Below are 21,617 nucleotides of genomic sequence, written 5' to 3' on the forward strand. Positions count from 1 at the left end.
ATTCTCCATTTTCCTAACAATAGGATTCACTTGAGGGTTAATATTTTCTAAGCCCCGGAGTGTTGATTATCTTTAGTGCGCCCTGTGGACACTGGAACTTAATTGACTTGACTTCCTCTGGAAGTGGGGATGAGACCTAGGAAGGGTTCTAAGGGTGATCCGGACCCTGTCTGGAATGTCAAAGTCAGGCTGTTTGTGGGAGGGGAACAGAAAAGGAGGAGGAATGGTAAAATATACATAAGGAAGATTATGGAAAAGCTTACTGTCCTATCGTGCCATTTTGAAACAAACTGGAAAATTTTAGTTATCTTGAAAGTGAATTTGAGTTATAAAGGACAACTCTCCCAGACTAAAGTTGTTATAGTGAGGTCTCCATTTGCTTACAAGGAAAATGTATGGTTTTCAAGTTTAGTATCATCACTGATACATCTCTTAAGTCCTCTCCTTGCTAGGCAAGGGAATAGAAATATCTTAAAATTGCCAGCAATTTTTTCTTGTTCACGTCAAGACAGTCTTGTTTCAGTTAATCATGAAGTTCCATTCTCTCTTAGCCTTTTCCTATCTCTTTTCCTATTTCCCTAAGATGAAGTTTGATGTAGGAGATTGAGGGAAGTTATTTCTACTTTAGAATTGCATAGATTTAATAGTCTATGCTACTCAACTTATGACCATCAGAGCCTTGCAGATGTCCATGGCCAATTCAGCTCAGCTCAGCAGTTGGTGTTTGGGATCTCATTTTAGTTAGCTATTATTCCCAGTTGGTTTATTGGCACCTGGAGGTGTCAGATACTGGCTCACCTTGCTTCATCCCAGTAATAAACAGTGCCAAGAATGCTCACTAGACTCATCACTTACATCCTTATCTCCTATGCAATACACAGAAGTTTCTACATCCCAGCTATGTAATAACTGACAGAGTTCTGGAGTGCTGTTGCAATTGTTGCTGTACAGCAGCAATAATTTTGAGTGTTTGAGTCTCCAGCTACTTCTTCCCCCCTTTGCCTTCCTACCAACTTCCTTGATAATGGAGCATTCAGCAGGCTGTTCTATTTCAGGAAATGTATGCTTTCCTTTGCTGGGCTGTGATTTCCCCCAGTTGATCTCATAATATCTCCCAGCTGGCACACGCTTATGCCAGGAAAATAACACTGCCTGGACTCACAGCACAAACTCCACATTGAGAAAACTCCCTTTTCTACTGAGCTTCCCTTGGCTGGCATTATCCTGTTTATTTCCCCTGGTGTAAGTGTAACCATGTGTTCACAGCTTTCCAAGAGGTACCTGAACCCATCTAGTTGATTGCAATTGGTGCCAGGAGTGAGGAAATCTTGAGTGGACTATGTTTACTAACCTTGTAGTTTGCTTGAACTCATAAGATGTATATATTTATAGGTGTGTTATCTTCCATTCTCAGTTATAATTTGGAGTAATTAAAACAATTAGTCATTTAAAATAAAATAGTAATGAATGAGTGACTAGGGCTAGATGTGATAGCTCATGCTTATAATCCTATCTGCTCAGGAGGCTAAGACTTGGAGAATTATGGTTTGAAGTCAACCTGGTAGAGAAGTGTGCAACTCCATCTCCAAAATAATGAGCAAAAGGAAACTGGACTCATGGTTCAAGTGATAATGTGCCAGATGAGCAAGCCACATGCATCTAAGGCCCTGAGTTCAAGCCCTGGTACTACCAAGAGGAAAATCATCGAAAGCATAAGAAATTAAGAGAAAATGTGCTCATAAGATTAACTACTACAGAAGTTTGTTGAGAGCCTACAAATAATGTAAAATCAAGTTGTTGTTTTTTTGTTGGTTGTGGAGCTTGAACTCTGGGCCTGGGTGCTGCCCCTGAGCTCTTCAGCTCAAGGCTAGCGGCCTACCACTTGAGCCACAGCACCACTTCCAGTTTTTTCAGTGCTTTATTGGAGATAAGCATGCACAGACTTTCTTGCCCGGGCTGGCTTAGAACCGTGATCCTCAGATCTCACCCTCCTGAGTAACTAGGATTACAGGTGTGAGCCACTGGCACCTGGCAAGTTTGTTTGTTGGTTTGTTTAACTAGAGTCTGAGTAAACATCTTTGCTTGCTGTCTTAAAACAAATTGGGAGGTTTTAGGGATTATTTTTCTTATGAGAGCCTTTTGTGTTTGCAGTTTGCATGAGTTACCACCAGATGGTGACATCTTTTAATTTAACAAGATGTTATCTTCAGACATCAATCTATAAAGAAAACTGCAATGTTTATATTAAAAAGAGCTGTGTAACTATATCCATTAGAAATACGGATATAGCATGAAGTGTATATAGGGCCATTTCCTATTTGAGCATTAGGAGCACACTAAGGAGTAAACCTAAATGAACTTGCAGTTAAGGTTCCCTCTCTACAAAGAACTGAAGCAGCCATTCACATGCACACACTGCCCACACAAGTTCTTGTTAGACACTCATGTTCAGGCATGGAGTTTGAAGTGTTAAGTTAGTAACATAATACTGATTAACCTCTCAACCCACATCTCTGGACTAAGAAACCCTGCAATGCTTCAATGCAGTGGAATTTTAAAGTAGGTCTATTATGTAGTTCAGCAAGCCAGGCCTTGAAGTGGGCACATAGAGCGTCATTTTCCAGTTCCCTGAGCCTAGCCCACATCTGCTGAAAAGAAATTAAGACAAGCAGGAAGATAGGCATTGCTAGGCAGTATACTACTGAGCTCTTCAGCTCAAGGCTAGCGCTCTACCACTTGAGCCACAGCGCCACTTCCAGTTTTTTCAGTGCTTTATTGGAGATAAGAGTCGCACAGCCTTTCCTACCCAGATGGCTTAGAACCATGATCCTCAGATCTCAGCCTCCTTAGTAACTAGGATTACAGTTGGTTGTGGAGCTTGAACTCTGGGCCTGGGTGCTGCCCAGAGCATTGTAATCCTATGCGCTTTGCACCCTGGTTTCTATCATCTTACTCTGATCTAGAGGGCTGTGTGATTAAGACTTCTTATATCCAGTTCTTTCCTGTTCTCTTAGTTTTGCTGTGTTCCTGTTTCTTTTGTTGCCAGAAAAGCTGCAGTGTCAGTCACCTTCCTTTTCAGAATATCGTGAATCCAGATTTGTCAAAACATTTTACAAGAATTATTAGAATATTTACTTTCCATTTTCTTTTGTACATGTACACATTTAGTACGTAATGATTTTCACCATCAAACAGATTTGCTTATCATTGTGTTAAAATCTCTTAATTTTGGTGACACATAATATTTTAGAATGAACTAGATTGTAAAGAGAATGCATGAGTTTGAGTTTACATATTATGCATTATTTGAGGCTTACTTTCACAACATCCTGAATGACATTACATGTATCTCCTAAATTGATGAGCTATTTGAGGAGTTATGACAGATGAAGAAAGTTCATTGAGATAATTATTTTAAAATGATTTTTCTTGGCAAAAACACTTTAAGGATGAAACAATCTGAAAATGACTTAGACTTTCAGTATATTGAACTAGAAGTGAAAAACAACTATTCTAAAAATAATTCACTCAATGTATAACTAACTAATTAAATAAGGTGTGTGAGTTGGGATATACAAAGTCTAAGACCATACAAAACAATAACTTTGGAAAATGAACATTGAACATTTAAGTAACATTTAATATATCTGTACAGAAATATTAGAATGAAGCAGTTTGAAGAAAAATAATAAAATTTCAAGTATACATGACTAATATTCTTACAAGGTGATTCCTGCATGTTTTCAATGCAATGCATTCTAAAATTAATCTTGAAATTACCTCACAGTCGTTTAACAAAGTGCACATGGAACTGCTTATTCATCTTCCCCATAGGTGCCCATGGGGAAGAAGCAAAGCACACTGACTCATGAAATCCTTTGTGAAATAAATTTTTCTGTGTCTCAAGAATGGATAAGAAAGTCTGCCCAGTGCAGCCTTAGAAAAGACACTTCTTTGAAAAGGAGAAAGATAAGATATGAGGAGAGATCAGAATCTTGGCACTTTTGTTTTAGTCTCAGGATTTTACTCTGTGTTGCCAAAGCTTGCTCCTCGGGGTGGTGCCCCTCTCAGGGCTTTCTCTGGTGGTCTTTCCCCAAGTTTCTATTCAAGTAAAACAATCCTAGGGGGAGTTCAGGGTACCATGTGGCTTGCAGTAGTTTGGATCTCAAAGGTTCACTTAGTGAAGTTTTGGTCCCCAGAAGTCAGGACCTCTGGAGATGTGGCTTGCTGGGAATTCTTTAGGTCATTAGGGTATACCGCTGAAGGGCCAGTGGGACTCTCACCCTCTCTCCTGCCCTATCCCCCACTTTCTCCTACTCCCTGGCTCACCATGAGGGGAGCCAAGTTGACTATCTTGGATGTTGGTTATCGTGGAGGAAAGCTAACAATGAAACTTTCTCATTTGGAACAGCCAGCATGTTTAAGAGACATGGTGTCAGAATGAGATGGCAGCATTGTTGATATACTTAAGGAAATGAAGAGCCACTTGTTAAATCACATATTTTACAAATGAAGTGAGTGTCTAAGACTTAGGGGTATGTGTGTTCCAAGTTAGAGAAATGAATTTGCCTTTTCTAGAATGTTCTCTAGGCAGACTTGTAACGCTAAAGCAGCAGCTGGGAGGAGCTCACTGCTAGCCGCATGTAGGCAAGCCTTTTTTAATATAGTTCAAGCATTGCTACTTGTTTCCCCCTTGCAGGCCAACACTGTGTAGTTCAAGCATTGATACTTGTTTCCGCCTTGCAGGCCAACACTGTGTAGAAATGTGTATGGCAAGCTTATATTCATTTGACAAATGCAGGCAGAAATGGGAGTGAACTAGGCCAAGATCCATTTTAGAAAGTTTTTTTTTTTTTTTAGAAATTGGACAAGACACGAAATCTTTCAATTACCACAGTGTGTGATCTTCAGGTAACACATAGAATGCACTTGGTGTCCACACAAGGCCAGCCATCCACACTGAAAACAGCTAACTAGTAAACCACTACAGGGCATGTGAACAACAGAGAAAAAGAAATGGTCTTAGCACAAAGGCGCTCCTTTCCCAGGTCAAGGCTGCGTGGCCTCTCTTGCTCCGCCTGGACCAGCAGACCCCTCGCTGCCCTTCCTCTCTTCCTCTTTCTTCCTGTAAACTTTATTTAACAGCTGGATTTCCTCCTGGTAGCCGTCCTTCTCCTGACGCTGTCTCTTGCTGTTCTGTCTGTGTGCCTCCACAGTATCTGGGATGGAGATGCTGATGTCCCCATCTGGGTTACTCGTAGGTAAAAAGAGGGAGTAGGAGGCCGTTTCCCCCAAGTCACAGGACACAAACCTGTTTTCTTTGCGCGAGTAGCGCAGCGATGGTGATCTCACTTGGGTGGAGGACTGGCTGATGTTGCTGATAATCGACACAGTGTCCAAGGCCTCATCGTTGTCACAAATTTCAAGAACCTCCAAGTGTATTTTGACACTGGTGTCTGCAAACGTAGAAGGAGAATCCTCGGTATTTGGTTCATGGCCAACACTTTTAGATCGATAGACTTCTATTTTCTTAGAGGCAGGGGTTATTTTCTGCCCTTCTGCGCTGACCTCATAGGTAGAAAGGGACAGGGTTTTTCCGGTGGGTGCCTGGAGAGACACCATCCCCTGGAATGCACACAGGGGTGTGGCAAGGCTGCCGCCCGAACGCTGAAACAAAACAAAATAGTTATGGACAGCTCTGAGAGGAGGACAGGGAAGTCTGTTACCCCTTAGAACGGTACACTTCTCAGATCCATTTCCCCAGCAACTTTTCAGATGGATTTAAATCCAGACACCAAAGCCCCACAGCTCCGTTTCTCCAAGATCAAATCCAACACCTAAAAGAAGAACAATTCATCGAAGATACGAGAAGTATTTCCACAGGTAAAGCCAAAATGTGTGTACTGAGGGGAAGCAACAGATGATTCCGAGGGCAGAATGTGGGCCTAAAATGAAGTTCTTTGTACCAATCTGAAATTGGTTTTATATTTTTGTCACCTATCCAGTTTAATTTAAAAGCTTGGATGGATGGAAAGAAATGCAGCCTGTATTCACAGCACACACTTTGCTTCCAAGAAAGTGTAATAGTGTGAAAGTAACTCAAATGAAGTACAAAGGAAATCTCAGCTGTTAGATCTGAGCATACACGGGGACAAAAGGCCAGTGGAGCTGCACTGCAGCGCCCTTGTCCTCCCCATGAGAATCAGACATTACAGTAATCCCCACAGCAGACAGAAATACCACACCCCTGCTGCCGCCTTAACCACGCACTGTAGATTGTATTTAAGAACTACAGTCACCACCAGGAGACCCTTAAAGGCAGGTGGAGTTTCATGCCTTGTCTCTCTGTATTGCTGTTTGTGCTTTCATACAGTCCCCTGACCCCGACCTGCTGGTCCCAGAAGAAAATGCAAAATTTCTCCCAGTAGTGGTTCTCAAAACCAAGTCTAACAACTAGAGTACTGTCATTTGGTAATTTGTTACAAATGCAGATTTTTTTTTTTTTAAAGCCCAACCTAAACTTACACTCTGGACTCAATGGCCAACAGTTTATTTCAAATAAAAGCCCTTTGGGTGAATCTGTTACGTGATAAAATTTGAGACACGCTATTCTCATTTTAAAAAGAAGTTGTAGTCCAGAAAAAGTGGGGAAGTGGGTTGCTTTAACAGACACATGTACCCCCTACCTGGAAATCCTGGGGTTGCTTACTGGATTTCTAGTTACTAATTGGGTAATTAACCTTCCCAATTTCCCAGTGACTGTTCCTCAGGTTGAGAACTGAAATGCTCAAATCCCAAGCAGGTGATCATAGAGATGAAGGTTCAAAGGCTAAGCACCCTGTTTGTCATGGGAATTTCAGATCTGGACCTACCAGATTTAAGGAAGTCTTGGGACCAGGGCAGTGGAGCTCTCTTCTGTGCCAACTAGTCTTGGAAAGAAGTGAACCAGGCACTTCCCTAGAGTGTCTTTGCATTACACTCCTGCCTTGAATGAGGAACCATGGAAAATACAGTTTGCATTTTATAAAATGATGTTTATTAACGTGAAATCCAAGAAATGGAAATGAGGCTTTTTTTTTTTTTTTGGAAATGAGGCTTTTATTAATATACCGTTTGCGGTTCTTTCTTTTTTTTGATTTTCTGTTGTCCCTGTTTCTGTTTCTGTTTTTGTTTTTTTTTCCTGTACCCTTTGTGTTGTATATAGGTTTATCCAATTTGGGAATGGAAAGGGAATTACAGAAATGGTGGGACAAAGGGTGAACCAATGCAACAGTGATACTCAGTAGATACTACATTGGAAATGAGCTATACAACTTGAGGGGAAGAGGAGTCAGAGGGGAGAAAGTGGGAGAAAATGAAGGAGAGGGTAACACTGTTCAAAAAGAAATGTACTCATTACCTTATGTAACTGTAACCCCTGTGTACATCACCTCTACAGTAAATTTTTTAAAAAATGACAGTTTGGACGTATGACTGTTATTATTCCTTTCTTCCTATTGTCAGGATTTTGCCAGCAGATATTTATTTGGTAATGAGGAGGTAGGGCCCAGTGTTGCCAGGAAAGCTCCCGGGACATGTGTCCGGAGCTCCAGGGTTCTATACTGGAGTTCATCTCGCATTTGGAATATGTCATTTTTCTAAATGGAGCAGAGAAGAGCGTTCTAGAAACTTTACCTCCATACCTTGGTTGATCAGAAGGACAATTTCAGTTGAGTATACAATTTAATTTCTTGTTTGCATTGTGCAAAACTAGAAAATGTTAGTACATTTTTTTAATTATCCGAAAAGGAAAGGTATTCAAGTAGTCCTCTAGTTCTAGTCAGACAATGATTTGTAGCACTATCAAAGTGGTCCGAATCTCCAAGGCAGGCTCCTCAGGGAAAAAAAAAAATGGTTCTAGCAACAGTCAATGTAAACCTGAACTTATAATTTAGTCTTCCCTTAAGGGGGAAAATAGAGGAAGAAATGTTAAACAAGCTAAGTCACAAACTACATGGTAACATGGATGTGTAAATCATACAAAAGTTCAAGATCTATTTTTTTAAAAAAAGTTTTTTATAAGAAAAAAGCAGATGGGGCTGGGAAGGTGGCTCAGTGGTAGAGCACTTGCCTTGCATGCCTGAAGCCCTGGGTTCAATTCCTCAGCACCACATAAGCAAAAAGAAAAAAGCCGGAAGTGACGCTGTGGCTCAAGTGTAGCCTTGAGCTGAAGAGCTGAGGGACCGAGCCCAGGCAGAGTTCAGGCCCCACAACCGGACCCCCCCCCCCCAAAAAAAAGCAGATAATATAAAACATATGCTAATACTGGTTTTGTTTGTGTTCACATTTATACTGACTGAATAGTGTCACTCACATAAATTCAGACATGAATGTTTGTTCATATGGAAGTAGTTTTCACAGGTACAGTCACACTAAGATGAGATTCTACTCCCTAGTTCAAAATTCACTGCCTGCTGTGTCCTTCTGAGGGAATGGTTTGGACAGGCATAGGTGGAGGGGGTTTGATCTGTGGTGGAGGGAGGAAAGGCTGTAGTCAGGCCTCCATTTCCAGGACTGCTAGGATATCCCTGAGAATCAAGGAAGTATCAGACCCTGAAAACCTGGAGAGACTGCCCTGACCCAGCCTGTCCCACCCCTCTGATACCTTCATTGGAAACAGATTTCATTGGAACAGATTCAGTGGCATGGCAGGCATGTTTGCATTAATTTGCAGTAGTAACTCTAGGGGACAAACACAGTACACTGTTTTCTGCAAACAGTACAAAAATATACATGAAAGTGAATTTTTGTAAATTCTTATAAGTGCCTATTTGCTATCAGAGACTAGGCTATGTGGTCAGTTTTGCCAAATACACAGAAAATATAATCTTAAAGGAGGAGAATATTTCCTGTGGATAATTATTTTCCTTGTCACTTCTAAGTGCCTAACATGACAGGCCCGCAAAAATATTCATTAAATGATCATTATATATGAATCAATGAATCCATATAATTGACCCTTATATATTTTTAGATTCTATATTTTACTTTCAAAAGCACCTCAAAAATATTCATTAAATGATCATTATATATGAATCAATGAATACATATCACTGACCTTTTATATATATATATATATATATATATATATATATATATATATATATTTTTTTTTTTTTTTAGTCGGCTGTGGGGCTTGAACTCTGGGTTCAGCTCTTCAGCTCAAGGCAAGCGCTCTACCACTTGAGCTACAGCACCACTTCCGGTTTTCTGGTGGTTTATTGGAGATAGGAGTCTCACGGTCTCTCCTGCCCGGGCTGGCTTTGAACCGCGATCCTCAGATCTCAGCCTCCTGAGTAGCTAGGATTACAGGCATGAGCCACCAGCGCCCGGCATATTTTTAGATTCTACTTTTGAAAGCACAAATATAGGATCATTTTTTAAAAATATTTTCATTCGATTTTTTTTTTTTTTTTTTTTTGGTCCTGCGGCTTGACTTCAGGTCCTGAGCACTGTCCCTGAATTTTTTTTGCTCAAGGCTAGCATTCTACCACTTTGAGCCACATAATTCCAGTGTTCTGGTGGTATTTTGGAGATAAGAGTCTTACAGATTTGCCTGCCTGGGATGCCTTTGAACCACAATCCTCAGATCTCAGTCTCCTGAGTAGCTAGGATTACAGGCCTGAGTCACCAGCACCCAGCTTTGATGTTCATATTTTAACAACCCTATATAATAAGTAATGAGAGTTATAAGTACATTAAAATCATATTAAGTCTTTTTATATAAAGTCTAAGAGACTTAATTGGACCTGAAAGTTTACTGCATGGTCAGAATGATGTATTTAGAGCATAAAACCATTTCAATGTGTGTTTTCTTTCCATTTAAAAGTCAATGAATTAGCATATGCTGTCAGGAATAATGATAATCCATTATTGCTGCATTCCTGAGTGTGGGTGGCTAGGAGCTTTTCTATCTGGAAATGAAAAGCAGTCTCTAGATCATGCAAATACTTCAGGGAAAGAGAGCTCACCATATAAACACATTAGCACAAATAAGCTGCTACGATAATTGATTCAAACTCATTGGCCTTGGGCATACCGAATGCTTTTTATAGTTCTTCAGTGTAAGCCTGTAGGTGAATTCAGGGTGAAATTATAAAGAGCCTCTCTAATTTTGTCTCCTAACAAGGTTAGCTATTCTGTTGATTATTTAAATCACTCAGGAAAAACAACATTACAGCTCTTAGGATCAGAGCCTTTATCAAAGACGGTGGAGCAGGTCAAGGTTTTCTGTGCTGAAAGCTAGAATTTTATCATTAAGTCTGTATAAACCAGTGACCAGCAATTTAAGCACTAGTAAAACCCATACAGGTGACCTCTAGTAGATTTTTTGAGAACTAAGCCTTGAAAAGTATACACATTGAAGAACTTAAGTCAAAGAAAAACATCTTAAAAAACGGTTTGATTGGGAAATGACACTAAAAAAGACAGAACAAGAACTTACTGAATAAAGCAAAAGTAGATTTAAAATAATTTATTCTGCAGAATTTTGCTCAATATATTAAATGACAGGGTTGCTACATTTGCCTATGTCCAGTTCCCAAGATATTCCTTGTATGATCATTCTCATTTAAATGTTTACTGAGGTAAAATCAGATGCCACAAGAATTGTTCCAGACAGGAGACAATAGTGGGCAAAGAGAACAAGGGTGTGGTGTGTGTCACACTGAAGCTCCTCAGAACTCAGGCCTATATATGAAGCCTGTTTTCTAGCAGTGCAAAGCCTAACCTGTAGTTTGACTGACCTCCTAAGACTTTACTGAGACTGCTGAGCGGGAGCCATGTTTCAGATTTCTTACTAGGCTTTCTGAGTTTCCTACTTAACATCACACTAACTTTATAAATGGAGACCTAAGTTATCCAAAGTGTATAGACAGTATGATCGAGTTGCAGGAGGTGACAGAAGTCAGTACACGTCAGAGCCAATTCCAAACCCAAGCTTCTCTGTCTCAAACCCACTGGTCTGAGGAATGATGCTAGCTTACAGCACAGTAAAAATGTGGATGACACTTGACGCTCCAGACCCAACCAGAAGCCCAAGACCAAGGTGAAGAGCATTTCACTCTTGTATTCAGTGAGAACTTTGCAGGGTCCTGTGGAAACCAGGCCGGAGAAAGGACGTATTCACATGAAGAAGAAAGTAGTTAAAGAAAATCTTCAGACAACCCTAGAAGATAATCTCAGTAGGGGAAGAATGTGTTTCAGGATAAGGAAGTGCAAAGGCAAATGGGGGTTTGGAGAAGTCCAGAGGCAGCAAAAAGGAGCTAGAAACAGAGGGTAGACTCCTCGGAGAGCCCAGAACAGTCGGAAAAGTTGTGTTTGCACGTCAGAAACCCAGCGGGCCTCTGTTGTTCACTTCCACAGATACGGAAGAGAAGGAAGGGAAGCCGTGTGGACTTCCACCTTGTGCACAGTCCACACTCTGCACATTGCACAGCAAGTCTAATGTAAGAGCATTCTGAGAGTATGAAGTCATTTACACGTAATCTGTCCAGGGAGGAGTGAAGGGGTGAGACAACCTGCCCAGGTTGCATGGGAAAGTCAGGGCTGGACCCTCATCTAAACGCACCTTCTATCATCTTCCTACCGTGCAAGAGACAACTGGAGATCATGTAAAAGAGGAATTAGGAGAGAGTGGAGCAGGGAGAGAAGTGCGTTTTAGAATCACGAACCTCAGTAATTGGAGTAGAAATCTGACAATTTAGCCAAAATGGACAGACTCCCTGAAAAACACAAACGCTACCAGAATGCATCCAAAATGAAAAAGATTTTAAACAGCCCTGTCACTATTAGCACAATTAAAGTCATGATTTTAAAATGAAAAAAAGAGAAAGATATATCTCTAGGATGAAGAAATCTATCAAATATTTAGTGAAGAAAAGTTTCAATTCTATATAATCTCTTATAGAAAATAAAAGAGGAAGCACCCTTCATGTTACAGACCTGATTTGATCTTAGTACTAAAGCTACACAGAGTACAAACAAAAAACTACAGATTGAATTACCCATGAATATAGATGCAAGCACCTTGAACAAATGGAATTTAGCAATTTATAAAAATAAATATGGGGCTGGGAAGGTGGCTCAGTGGTAGAGCGCTTGCCTTGCATGCATGAGAACCACATAAGCAAAAAGAAAAAAGCCGGAAGTGGCGCTGTGGCTCAAATGGTAGAGTGCTAGCCTTGAGCTGAAGAGCTGAGGGACAGCGCCCAGGCCCAGAGTTCAGGCCCCACGACCGGACCCTAAATAAATAAATATGCACTGGAACCAAGTGAAATTTACTCTAGAAATGTAAGGTTGTTTATAATTCAAACAGTGATTGATATAATCCCTCATGTGAATAAACAAAAGAACTAACTGCATGGTTATCTCAATTGACACAAAAATGTATTTAACAAAATTCCACATCCATTCATGATTTTTTAATAAACTTAGAAAAGTAGGAGAAGGATATTTCCTCAGGTTCATAACAAATATCTGTAAAAACTCTTTCTCCCCAAGCCAAGCAAGGTAATGATGTCATAACTTATCATTTTTATTCCACATAGTACTGGAAGTTTATGGCCAGTGCAAAAAAAAAAAGAACCTGGAAGAGGAAGCAAGTAATATCAGTCACAACAGAGAAATAAAGCTGCAGCTAAGTACAGATGACATGTCCATATAAAATCAACCTCAAAGACTCTACAAAAAAAAAACCCTCTGAACTAATGACTGATCTAAGCAAGACTGCACAACCAGTACCTTTATTAGGCACAAATACGAAACCTGACTCCGTAGTAGCTTATGATGGGACCTAAAAATTCTGCAATTACTCAAAGCTCTCCAATGATGCTAAGGTGGCTGGTTAATGAATGAAAGCCAGAGATATAGAATCTGTTTGACTCTTCTCAGTACCAAAATCACATAGGTACATAAATAAATACATTTTATAGTGTTAATAATTTAGAGAAGACAAAGACAGATGTTTATTGCAAGAATATAGAAATCCTCCATGAGGCAACCTTACAGTTCAATGGAATGCAACCAAAAATCTTATGTTTTCAATATATTCTAAAACTTAATTAAAATGTCACTTATGTTGCAAGAGATAAACCATTCAGATGAAAAAAAAATGTTCAAGTTTAAAGCATGAAACCTCATTTTCACTGACTCACACCCCTTGAATAAATGTATCACTTTGTTAAAATTACTTTTTAGATGAAAATTCACATTCTTACATTTTCAGTTCATAACACTGGGCACATGAGCTCATACCTCACAATATGAGGGTATGAGAAGTCATATGGGAAGTTTGAATTTAAGTCTGTTCTTTCATTAGGCAAGCTGCTCCAGTAAAATACTAAATCTCACCTCTAAAGTGACATTACAACTTAGCTAGTGTGCATACCCAAGTTTATTTCCATGGATTATCCATTTTCCTGCTTTTCTAACAAGATAAAAGAGAATAAATTAATTTGAAAGGAAACATGCACTAATTAGAAAAATAAGATTTCACAAGAAATAAGTGAAACCCAAGGATTGAAATCATTTTCTTCAGGACTGGGGTGTAGCTCAGCTGTGCTGTGGTAGAGTACTTGTCTGGTGTTTAGTGTTGGCACACTTGCCCAGTGTGTGCAAGGCCCAGGGCTAATCTCCAAGGGCACACATTTTTCATACATAATCACAGACGCACATCATGGAATGTTGAATCACTTTGGAAAATCTTATTTAAAATGATTACAAGAAACTGGGTGCTGGTGGCTCACGCCTCTAATCCTAGCTATTCAGGAGGCTGAGATCTGAAGATCATGGTGCAAAGTCATCCAGGCAGAAAAGCCCATGAAATTCTTATCTCCAGTTAACTACCAAACAAACTAACTAAACCAAAACAATGACAACAAAAAGCCAGGAGTAGCCTTGTTGCTCAAAAGCTCAAGGACAGCACCCAAGCCCTGAGTTCAAACCCCAGGAAGGAAAGAAAAAAAAAGTAACAATGTGACACATTCATTTTAACTGAGTTCCTACTGTAAGCCAGGCACTGTTCTAGGAGCTAGCAGAAGAGACCGTCCCTCTGTCTATCCGTCACCCACTGCTACATGCAGAATGATGTGTGAGTCTCTGGCAGCATAATTTTTGTTCAATTGTCTCTCTCAGTACCTTTTTGTACTGTTTGGATGTTAATAAAGATAGGCTATTTTTATATAAAAACAATTATTTCATTATTTTTAGATAAAACAATTAAGTCATTGTTTCATATAAAAACAATTAAGTCTTAAGACAAAACTGAATGCAACTCATTTCGCTTATGAAGAAAATGCAAAGTAAAATTTCAGGTCTTCAATTCAAAGAAGATGTAAAGGCTGCCTCCTCCCTTTCTTCTGACTCTTAAACTATTCCTCCCACTCCTTACACACCCAAGAAACAGGATGTGTGGAGAACTGTTTTCTAAAACTCATTTACAAGTCAAGGGCTTCAGAATCTTCCCTTACTACTCAGCAAATATTAAAGCATTCCTATTTTAAAACACATGGGAACAAATAACCTTTGGAAAAACAATGAACTCCAAGGCTTACTCACATTATTAAATCTCAAAAAGAAAAATGCTAATGGTGAAATTATCCATCATTCATATGCACAGTGTTCAGAAATTAAGCGCTTGCCTGCCGAGAACAAGTGCTCTAAAAACGACCATAGATGATGCCAGCAGCCATCCCCCAACCAAGCCCCCCCCCCACCCCATCCCATGACCCCTACAGAAAGTACTGGACCCTGAACCTCTGTCATGCTTTTCCTATTCAGATTTACACACCTCAAATGCTTTTCCATCTTTACCAAAGCACAAGTGCTCCCTATGGCGTTAATATTCGTAGCCTGAAGTGTGAGAGCAAAACCAGCACCGATGTCTTCCTCGGCTCAATTGCACAATTTGCTTCTATCACAGACCTTAGGGACCACAGCATTTCTGCATCATTACCTTGAGAACATTCTCCTTTTCCTCTGAAGGGCGTTCTGCGGGGCTTCTTGTCCATCACCAGTATCTCTACCCCGGTGCTTTGGGCCATTCCTACATAAAATGAGTTTGATCTGGGCATGGGGCCTGAGGAGGAGAGGGCTCCTAAGGGACTGGGTGGCCAAGTGGCTTGGGTTCTGGACACAGGGCGGGAGGGAAGGCCCAAACCTCATCACTCCACAGAGGAACACTCAATTTAAATCGTCTTGGTATCATCTGTTTCTTCCTACAATTTCCACTGAATGTTCTGCACTGAGGTTTCTGCAGAACATGAAAACTCTGGAAAGCGAATTTGTGCAGAAAGGAATCAAGCACACTTAATACAGCATTAGGATAAAGTCCTTGGCCTGAAATATTGACTCTTCATAGTATGACTGCTAGTGGTGGTTTGCTGATGTTGTTATTCATTTGTTTTGTAAACTGATGGTATTTCTAGAATATGTAACTTAAAATTTCTATGTTTTTTTTTTAAAATTCACATTAGTTACTTGCATACCGGACAGAAAACCCCATGTGCAGATGCAGTTAATAATTTCACAGTGGGGGGAAACTACTGGTTTTATTCTGCTTTGTTGGTTGTTTCAAATTTGGGCCAGTCCATGGCAGCAGACTTTTCTCATCAGAAATTGTTAGGGTGACAGGATACAGTAACTCTCTTGAGCAGGCAGTTCAGGCATCTGGAGCGGAGCAGCTAGGCTCTCAGAGCTAATGGTTTGTAGATGATAAAGGTATTTGAAGAAAATTAAATGCATAGAGTTCAACTTCCTCCTTCAGGGACCCAGGCTTACAGCTCATCTTCTTTACGTCAGTTTCTAAACATTAGTCTTGGAATTGATGCTTAACTAACCACAGAAGGATTATGAGCAGAGCTGGGTAAAATGTAGGTTCACCGTCACCACTCTGAGAAGATTCAAATTTTGTAGGTTTAGTATTAGAACTACGAATGCATATTTGTGAAGATCTCTCTCCAGATGCTTCTACATGGATCTGAGAACCAGCAATGCAGAGGGTCAAAGCTGAGATGTCATAGAGGGAATGCTCTCCTGGTTCATTCGCAGACATGCCAGTCAAGTATGAGGACAAGATTCCTGGCAGGCACCAGTGTTGTCCGTTTCCTAAGCACTAGTCACAATCTTATTAACTCCCAGAGCCCTGCCACAGGTCAGGCTGTGGCGGAAGCCTCCAGTACTCATGACACTTAAGGACAGAGGGCTGTTCTGTACTCTCAGACAAGGGTGGACTGGCCAAAGATTCACATCTCAGTCTATTAATAACAAACAAGAGGGAGGCTGACTGGTTGAATTACTTGGATTAGAAATATAAAGGCGGGAGGGAATATTATAGAAGTCATTCCTAACAAGCGTGAGTGAGCAAGGGAAGACATGGGCAGCCAACTGCCAGCTGCAAGGTGTCTTCGTGGTGCGAGACTTAGATGGCAGGCTCTGAGCATGAGAGGCCCTGGATGGGTGTGGTGAACACATGGGCATGTCTGCCTGTCAGCCCTGCTTCCCAACAGCCCACTCTGCCATAGCTTCAGCCACCGAATTCTCTGGATGGCTTTCCAAGCACGATCGTGCAATGCACTCGGAGCAAAGTTGAATATTTAAAACAAGCCGTCTGGCAGCTTTTGATGTTCATTTTGAAATTCAAATTTCAGGCGTTCCTTAGGAAATGTTTGTAATAAAACTTTAATCCAAATGTTCACCTGAAAACTACTTTTTCATATTGTTCCTCCCCCCTTTTTTTCCTAGCAAGGCATACTGTCTTAATAGGCAATTTTATTTGAGTTAACTAGGAAATATGAGCCTAAAACATTGAACAAACGATTGGAGAGTGTTTTGTCCTTAACTCCCTGCCAAGAGCATTGTCTTCGTGAATGCTGTCATTTTCCAAATGATGTTCCTCGTCTTATGAGTATGCACTCTCCCAAGTGAAGCCCGTCAACACAGCCTGCCACAGGACGGTCTCCTCAATATTAAATCTGTTTAGAATGTGGCCCAAAGTGCTTTTTGGTCATTTTATTTTAACTTGAAACCAGAACATGATTTTTGCCACAGGACTAATCAGAATATTAGCTTTTAAGATGATGAGCCGATCCTAACAATGAAATGTATCATGAATTCAATCTTATTTTGTCATAACTCATGTTCCTCGGTGGCTGTCAGCCTTAACAATGCTCATTGTCGATGAAGGAGGCTAAAAACGGATGCATGTTCATGTTTATGTGACGAGTATCTATCGCTTGATGAAGGACTTCCCACACAGCTCATAAAACATTATTTGTTGGGGTACCTACCAGGGTATTTCTGCAGAACAAGGAGGCTGAGAAAGAACCAATTTGTCTCCTGCTTTTGCTGTGACATTCACCTTCCACTACCTTTACACTTTCATATTCCTGTGTCTTGGGACTTTGAACTTGAACCAGGACGTACGCAGACTGCCCAGCTCTGAGGCCTTTTGGACTTGGGATGGACCCAAACTCTTGTCTTCTGTAGTTGTCGGGATTTTTGACGTGGACTGAATTACACCAAAGGTTTTCCAGGCTCTCCACCATACAATGGCACAGCATGGGACTTCTCAGCCTGATGTAACAGTGCGGACAGGTTCTTGTAGTGAGTCATCTCTCTATCCAGCCTTCTGTCCAGGTCCCTGCTTGTTTCTGTTTCTCTCTGTCCATCCATGTATGTATGTGTGTAGGTACTCTATCTGTAGTAAGTTTTCAAAATCAGGTGACTTAAATCCTGAAGTTCTCTTGTTCTTCCTTTTGTAGGCTTATAACTTCCTTTCCAGGAAACAAAATCCAAAGCTTAAACATCGAGTAAACCTTGATGCATGCTTATGTGTATGTAGATGTGTATGTGTGTTTGTGCATGTGCATGTGTGCTTATGCACATGTGTGTGATGTGGGGGGTATCTGTGTGTATGAGTTGTGCATATGTGTGCATGTGTTTGTGTGTGCATGCATATATGTATGTATATGTGTTTGTGTATTTCTGTGGATGTATGTGTGTAATGTGTGTGTATGTAGTGTATAGTGTTATGTTATGCAAAGTCCATCACTTGCAATTAGGTTAGGTGTCAAAATCTCAAGGAAACATGAGCTCTGCTTTTCTGAATAATAAGCGAATGACAGAATCTTAAAAACAAGAGCATCAAAGCTAATGGCTGAGCTCAGGAGACAGGAGGAGAGCTGAGGGAAAACTGTAGATTCTTTTAATGTCACAGAGCTTATGTTATAAATCTTTGTTTTCAAATATGATGAATAGTTTTCCTGGCTCTCCAGGAAAACTGAACCTATGAACTTCAGGATTCCATCCTGGGAGTGTCTATAATCAGTGCTGGTATGGACTGGATGCTGCAGGTAATTCTAACCTGCAGTCAACGTAAGCTAACTTCTTTTTTTAAAAAAGTACTGTACAGTGGGGTTACAGTTACATGAGTAAGGTAATGAATACATTTCCTATTGAGCATTGTTACCTCCTCCTGTTTTTCTCCTACCCTCCCTTCCCTCCTCACCTCCCCAACTCTTCCCTACCCCCCCCAAGTTGTAAAGTTCGTTTTCAACATAGTGTCTTGTACATCTCCTTGTTAGAACGAGTCAACCTGTATCCTTATTTCAGCATTTTGTTATTTCTTTTCCCCTCCACGAACTAGAAAAATGTATATGCAAGATGCAGGGCACAGACATCAAATACAGTTTAAAAAGAGGTTATACCGTGGGGGAAGAACATATAAAAGAAACAAAAAAAATCACATAGTACATTATAAGTACGTTAAAAACAATAGCAAGTGGGGCTGGGAAGGTGGCTCAGTGGTAGAGCGCTTGCCTTGCATGAATGAGGCCCTGGGTTCGATTCCTCAGCACCACATAAACAAAAAGAAAAAAGCTGGAAGTGGCACTGTGGCTCAAGTAGTAGAGTGCTAGCCTTGAGCTGAAGAGCTGAGGGATAGTGCCCAGAGCCAGAGTTCTGGCCCCATAACCGGACTCCCCCCCCCCCCAAAAAAATAAGAATAATAAAAAACAATAGCAAGAAAGAAAAAACCACTTGTGTCTCTATCTTGGGGCTCATTTCACTTAGCATCATCTTATATGGTCATAGGTACATAGCTTTTGACATTTTCTTCTTGTCCTAGACATATACTAGTGATTTTAAGCGACTATTTTCCAAATAAAAGTTCATATCTGAGAAATGGGAGGGGGAGTGTGTGTGTGTGTGTGTGTGTGTGTGTGTGTGTGAGAGAGAGAGAGAGAGAGAGAGAGAGAGGGGCGAGAGAGAGAGAGAGAGAGAGAGGGAGGGAGAAGAAGAGGGAGAGGGAGAGGGAGAGAGAAAGGAGACTGTGTCTATGTGTTTGTGCTGCTCCTGGGGCTTGAACTCAGGGGTGGGCACTGTTCCTGAGGTTTTGTTTTTGTTTTTCTCAAAGCTAGTGTACTCTACTACTTGATCCACAGCTCTGCTTCTAGATTTTTGGTGTTAATTGGAGATAGGAGTTTCATAGACTTTTCTGCCCAGGCTGGCTTTGAACAATTCTGAGTTCATATTCCTGAGTAGCTAGGATTACAGGTGTGAGCCACTGGCACCTGGCATGAATCTTTTTTTCACCAAATATTCTCCTTGAGTGATATCAAAATAAGATCTTATGATCTGATTTGACATATTAATAATTTAGTTTTGGTCTTCTAATTTTTAGGGTTTAACCTGTTCTCTTAAATAGTAATTATTTTGAAATGGTCAATAGCACAACAGAAATGTTTAATTGTTTTGCTATATTTACTGTAAGTCATTACATTTTGTGATGGTAGAAGTGGAAGATAGGACATCACACAGACTGAAATGCATTGTAGAAATATCTTAATAACTTACCAAGGTCTAATTGAAGAAAAATACTTGTAATTACAATTACATTATGGAACAACAGTAAGGTCACATTAAGTAATAGTTAAATTTTAATATTGGGTTATATATCATTTAAAAAGAAATATTCCTTTAGCTGGGGTGCTGGTGGCTCATATCTGTAATTCTAGCTGCTCAGGAGGCTAAGAGCTGAAGATCACACTTCAACCTGGGCAGCTAAGTCCATGAAACTCTTATCTCCAATAAACTACTCAGAAAAGTCCAGAAGTAGTGCTGTGGCTCAAGTGGTAGCACACTCATCTAAAGCAATAGAAGCTCAGGGACAGTGCCCAGGCCTAGAGTTCAAACTCTAGGGCAGGAAGAAAAAAAATATTGCTTCATAGAGCAAGAGAAATATATATTCATTCATAGAAGGAATAAGGGAAATATTATTCTTGATCCAAATCAATACAATGGGTTGTTAAAATTATCTATTTTCTTGCCTACCCAAAAGGATAGGGATTTCCCCAGTTTCTTGAAACAAACTGCTGGTAGATGGGTACACTTATTAAATCCAGTAAACTAGCTGTCCAAAGAATTGCTCCTTGGGGGACTAGACTTTGGATGGGTTGGTTCTGTGCTCCTCGCGGTGGGAGTACACCAAGTTTCATTCTGGAATGGGTGACAAGGTCTGGAGTGAGGAATGGCCTCAGTTTGGACGGTAGACAGGGCGACTCAACACACAGGGCCTGCGCCCTATTTGTGGGGCCAGGAGAAGGGAGGCTATAAAAAGCTTGTGTAGATGGAAGCACTGGGCCGTGGCTACTTATTTATGTCCTAAACAGCCCCCCAAACAGCAAGTCTGTGTCTGCAGGAGATGACATAAATGAGCCCAGCCTGGGAGGCCAGGGAGGTAGACACAAGGATGGTCTCCCCCCAGAGCAGACCACGTCTCTGGCCACAGCCCGTAGTCTTGGCTCCCTGGAAGTCCTGGGTGGGACAGGGGTTCTGGGAGGAGGTAACTCCAGTAGCCTTTGGCTGGGGCTGGCCCCTGTTTGTTGACAGATTTCTTCCCTAGGGAGGAAGTGTATTTCTAACTTGGATTTTGTCTGAGTCCTTCACTATGATTCTGGAGTTAGCGCTGGGCACAGTGAAACAGATTTAAAGAAGAGAGAGAGAAAGAAATCTGCTAATGGCTTAGTTACCCATGGGCTCTCTCTAAATCAGATATGGCCTCTCTAAGGACAGAGTTCTGATTTTTGCTCTCATGGTGAACTCCGCAGCCATGCCCGGATCTGTGACCGTCTGCTGCCTGGACACACTAGATCTGCAGTTCTCTAGGTGGTGTTGGGAGATGGGACACCTGGGGCATGATCTGCCCTCAGGAGAGAGTCAGCTCCTCACCAGGGGGGCCCAGAGGAGCAGCTCTGCCCTCCGTCCTACAAAGGAAGAGAGGTGCTGGCTGCTTGGAGCCCAAGCAGGCTCTCAACAGACACAGCGTCTCCCTTCTGGACCACTCAGATGCCAGAACCTGGAGAACTAAATTTGCCTCATTTATGGCATTTTGTTAACACAACCCAATCAGTGTAAAACAGAAAGAAAGTCATATACAAGATTCTGGATGAGTGCCTTGGTGTGCTGAAAGTTCTGAGGGATTTTAGAACACTGTGAAGGGTCAGAGGCATGGTTTATAAGCCAGGCCACCAGCGACGGCAACATCATTTTTCTATGAGGTTAGATTTCCAAGATGCTGTAAC

The 21,617-nt window shown here is 41.0% G+C and overlaps 1 protein-coding gene across 1 annotated transcript in view; it reads right to left on the reverse strand.

The window, feature by feature from the left end:
* Positions 1-5,049: 5,049 nt before the first annotated feature.
* Positions 5,050-21,617, reverse strand: part of Gpr149 (G protein-coupled receptor 149) — a 38,180-nt gene continuing 21,612 nt past the window's right edge. The window contains exon 4 of the mRNA XM_042685849.1: positions 5,050-5,667. Within this exon, the coding sequence (XP_042541783.1) occupies positions 5,050-5,667 (618 nt within the window). The remainder of the gene's footprint in view (positions 5,668-21,617) is intronic.

The sequence above is a fragment of the Dipodomys spectabilis genome, unplaced genomic scaffold (genome assembly GCF_019054845.1).
Source record: "Dipodomys spectabilis isolate Male_0828 unplaced genomic scaffold, ASM1905484v1 ptg000095l, whole genome shotgun sequence".
Taxonomy (NCBI): domain Eukaryota; kingdom Metazoa; phylum Chordata; class Mammalia; order Rodentia; family Heteromyidae; genus Dipodomys; species Dipodomys spectabilis.